This window comes from Primulina tabacum, chromosome 4 (genome assembly GCF_025594145.1).
Source record: "Primulina tabacum isolate GXHZ01 chromosome 4, ASM2559414v2, whole genome shotgun sequence".
Lineage (NCBI taxonomy): Eukaryota > Viridiplantae > Streptophyta > Magnoliopsida > Lamiales > Gesneriaceae > Primulina > Primulina tabacum.
The window spans coordinates 4,183,000-4,187,677 of NC_134553.1; the positions used below are offsets into that span (position 1 = coordinate 4,183,000).

Sequence of the window (4,678 nt, forward strand, 5' to 3'; positions counted from 1 at the left end):
CCCGACGTAGCCATGGGAAATGGAGAGATAGAATAGACGTCTATGATATCTGTTCTTCGAAAGTTTTACGTATGTTGCACTTTTATTTTCACACTAGACATTTGATCCAGTCTTGCTTTCAGTACCTTTGATTCCGCGTTTTGTTTTCAGTATCTTGTTTAAGTTGGGTGGTTAGTTTGAAATTGGGTATCAATAAAATATTTGGTTATTATCCAGTAATCCCAATCTTCATTCTGCATTATTTATGATTCATGTCTTCTTTAGAAATGCGACAAACTCTTAGGAACTCGTACACTTGTAGAAAATGGCCGGAAGACCTCCACCAGCCAATCGCAACCCGCGGTACGCCAATATTAACATTCTGCATTATTTATGATTCATGTCTTCTTTAGAAATGGACAAACTCTTAGGAACTCGTAAACTTGTAGGAAATGGCCGGAAGACCTCCACGAGCCAATCGCAACACGCGGTATGCCAATATTAACAACCGCAACGACAATAATAGAAATCCGAATCCTGACGGAAATCCACCGCCACCACTTCCCAGAGTGGGCCTAAGCTAATCAGATTTGATGGCTATAGACTATCCAAGGTTTGGGAAACCCCAATGGTAACGGTAATCAGCAGCCTCAACCACCACCGGCACAGAATGGGATCAAGTATCATTATGAGTCTCTTCGTAAGAACCGTTGCCCAGTGTTCAAGGGAGACGCCAACCCTAAAAGTAGCCAGAATTGGTTGAAAAGCGTGGAAACTCAACTGCGACTGTTAGAGATACCCGAGGCACTCAAAGTAGAGGTGATAGTACCATTCTTGGAGGATAAGGCGAGCAAGTGGTGGGAAACAGTCTCACCTGCCCCGACAACTGTCGGAGCAATTACCTGGCAACAATTCAAAGATGTCTTTCTCAAACAATATTTCCCAGCAGAAGTCAGACTACAAAAACTGCGTGAGTTTGAGAACTTCTCGCAAACTCCAGAATTGTCAGTGGTTGATTACACCTCCCGATTCAATGACCTTGGAACTTATGCCCCGACAATCATGGCAGATGAAGTTCTGAAAATGCACAGATACAAGAAGGGATTGAGTAGCCGTATCCAGTCATCCTTAGCAGTTTACCAACCTACAAGCTTTGCTGATTTAATGGGAGCAGCAATAAGAGCTGAGACAGACATCAAGCGTCGGGAGGACGAGAACAAGAATAAGCGGCCTCTTACTGGACAGTCATCTCAAGGGAAACAACCATTCAAGAGACCCAATCAGTCCAATGGGTCATTCAAAGGTGCTTCGTCCCACCCAACCTACCAAGAACCAAAGATGTGTCCCAAATGTAATAGTCGTCATTCTGGGAAATGTCACAGACAGACTGGGGCATGTTTCAATTGTGGGAAATTAGGGCATCGAATTGCTAATTGTCCCGAGCCATTAAAGAGAGGGACCAAGCCAAATGTTGATGCTAACCTCAACAAGCCAAAGGAGAATAAGCCCAACGCTCGTGTGTTTGCAATAACTCAAGAAGAAGCAGATGATGCAAACGATGTCGTGGCAGGTACCATTTTTATCAATGAAATGCCAGCTTATGTGTTGTTTGACAGTGACGCTACTCATTCATTTATATCTAAAAAGTTCACTAAGAAACTAGAGCTTACACCTGAAATACTAGTCGAACCCTTTAGAGTAGCAACTCATACTAGTAAAACAATCGAAACACATAGAGTGCACCGAAAGTGTAAAATTTGTATCAATGAACACCTATTCCAAGCAGAATTGATACAACTGAACATGGTGGAGTTCGACGTCATTCTAGAAATGGATTGGTTATCCAAGAATCATGCATTAGTAGATTGCCGAATGAAGAATGTCAAACTTCAAGCCCCAAACCAATAAGAGGTCATTTACCATGGCAAAGTCAAGAAACAGAAGTCCCTCCTATCATCTTCTCAGACTTGGAGAGCCATGAAAAATGGAGAAGAAGTTTACCGAGCAATGATAAGTGAGGTAAATGAAGAAACTATGCTTGCATTAGAAGATATTCCAGTAGTTCAAGACTTTCCAGATGTTTTTCCTGAAGAACTCCCTGGAGCAATTCCGGACCGAGAAGTAGAATTTGAAATCAATTTGATACCCGATGCTGCACCAATATCAAAAGCACCCTACCGAATGGCTCTAGCATAATTGAAGGAATTGAAAGATCAACTCCAAGAGCTGTTGGATAAGAAACAAATCCGACCAAGTGTATCCCCTTGAGGAGCTCTTGTTCTATTTGTGAAGAAAAAAGATGGAAGCATGAGATTGTGTATTGATTAAATGGAACAGAATAAAATCACAATAAAAAATAAGTACCCACTTCCAAGAATAGACGATTTGTTTGATCAACTCAAAGGAGCTACAGGATTTTCCAAGCTCGACCTAAGGACAGGTTATCACCAACTGAAGGTCAAGGCAGACGATATTCCGAAGACGGCTTTCAGAACAAGATATGGACATTACGAGTTCATGGTAATGCCATTTGGATTAACAAATGCTCCAGCAGCATTTATGGATCTCATGAAAAGAGTGTTCAAACCATTTCTTGACAAGTTTGTGGTGGTGTTTATTGACGATATTCTCATATATTCACCAAGTGAAGAAGGCCACAAAGAACATCTCCATCTAACTCTTCAGACACTGAGAGAGAAAGAACTTTACGCCAAATTCAAGAAATGTGAATTCTGGCTAAGTAGTGTCACATTCTTGGGACATATAATATCAGCAGCAAGAGTAGCTGTGGATCCTAAGAAAATAGAAGCAATCTCAGATTGGCCTAGACCAAAGGCTGTGACAGAAATTCGAAGCTTCTTGGGATTAGCGGGCTATTACCGAAAATTTGTTGAAGGATTGTCTTCAATAGCCATACCTCTCACCAAGCTCACACAGAAGGACTCTAAATTTCAATGGAGTGAAGCTTGTGAGAAAAGCTTTGACACTTTGAAAAAGAAGCTTACATCTACGCCAGTATTAGTATTACCTATGGAAGGCAAAGACTTCACCATCTACAGTGATGCATCTAAAAGAGGTTTAGGATGTGTGCTCATGCAAGAGGGAAGGATGATTGCATATGCTTCGAGACAATTGAAGACGTATGAACAGAATTACCCAACACATGACCTCGAACTAGCAGCCGTGGTATTTGCACTAAAGATTTGGAGACACTATTTATATGGTGCTAGGTGTGAAATATTCACCGATCATCAAAGCCTCAAGTACTTGTTCACATAGAAAGAGTTAAACATGAGATAGAGACGATGGATTGAACTCTTGAAAAACTACGATTTGACGATAAGCTGAAAGGGGATCGATTAAGGTGCCCGAAAGCGCAACGGAAGTTTCAAAAATTTGTTTTTCAACAAGAAAACCGAGCACCCCAATTCTATAATGTGTAGCAAATACGAAAAACACAAAATGTCATACATATGGTGTTTTAAAGAAATATACCTATCAATCTTGAAAGATTGATTATGGCTCCAACTTAGTTGTCAAACAACTAAGCTCTTCAAAGGCAAGACCCTCTACAAGCTTCCCTTGTTCTTGAATCTTTCCTTCAAAATTAGGTCCACCACCAACAAGCTAAATCCACTCTAATTTTGCACTAGAAAAATTAGAGCATTTTTCTTTGAGAAGTGTAAGAATTCCTCAACAATTGAAGAACAAAAATTAAGGAGAATTCTACTTGAATTTTCGTCCAAGTGCCTTGGAGGAGAGAGAGTGGAGTGTTTTTCTTGGTGTATGAAAAAGTAAAAGTGAGCATGTGCATGCCATGCCTTGGATGTTGAAAAAGTAGCCTCCCAACTCTTCATCTCCCATGCATGCATTTCTATTTGGGTTTATAACAATTATAAAGCCCATGGACTTTTATTTAAATGTCTCAAACACATTTGAGACCATTTAATCTTTACTTGATTTTACTCAATCCCACTAGTTTAATAATTATTTCTAATTGGGCTCTACAAGGTCCAAATGTTATTTAATTAATCCAATACTTGAATTAATTTAATTATTTGGACTCTACTAGGTCCACTAGTGTTTAATTAATTCAACACTTGAATTAATTTAATTTAGTCCATAATAATGTATATGAAAATCACAATTTTCAAATACATTACTCGTTTGACCAACTTTTAATTTAGGAACACTTCCTCGAATTAAAAGTTACATTCTCCTTATAGAAGTCATACTTCTATTTTTATTTACGCTTATAAACTCCTTTGTAAGCCGTTCAACACATTGAACTATTTTACTTCTCAACGGGATCTAGAAAGTTAGCACTTGTGTGACCCTCAATGGTTCATTGATACAACTAGCCGTGGGTTCACATCTCCATGTGATTCGGACTAAACATGTCCTTATACGAGCATACCCCAATTGCTCCATTCTTACTTATCAACTCCTTGATAACAAGAACATCAGAACTCAAGTCTGATAGTACCCAACCAATCATGTTAAACGCCTAGCAGCATCGCTTACATGATTTCCTAGGTATCAAATGATAGTGCCTGCAAGAACCATTCAATTGTGGTTAGCGTACAGTACGGTCTCTTCAACTCATATATCCCGACCGATTCGACAACCATTGGTATATCAAGATTTGTCAATGAATCGATACTATGTGTAATGTCGTAGTTGCATCGATGGTGTAATC

General features: G+C 39.5%; 1 protein-coding gene across 1 annotated transcript; it reads left to right on the forward strand.

Annotated features, from left to right (window-relative positions):
• Positions 1 to 394: 394 nt before the first annotated feature.
• LOC142541348 (uncharacterized) lies at positions 395 to 1,887 on the forward strand. Its single transcript, XM_075647893.1, has 2 exons — positions 395 to 469; positions 583 to 1,887. The coding sequence occupies exons 1-2, from the start codon at positions 395 to 397 to the stop codon at positions 1,885 to 1,887; spliced, it is 1,380 nt and encodes a 459-aa protein (XP_075504008.1).
• The last annotated feature ends 2,791 nt before the right edge of the window (positions 1,888 to 4,678 follow it).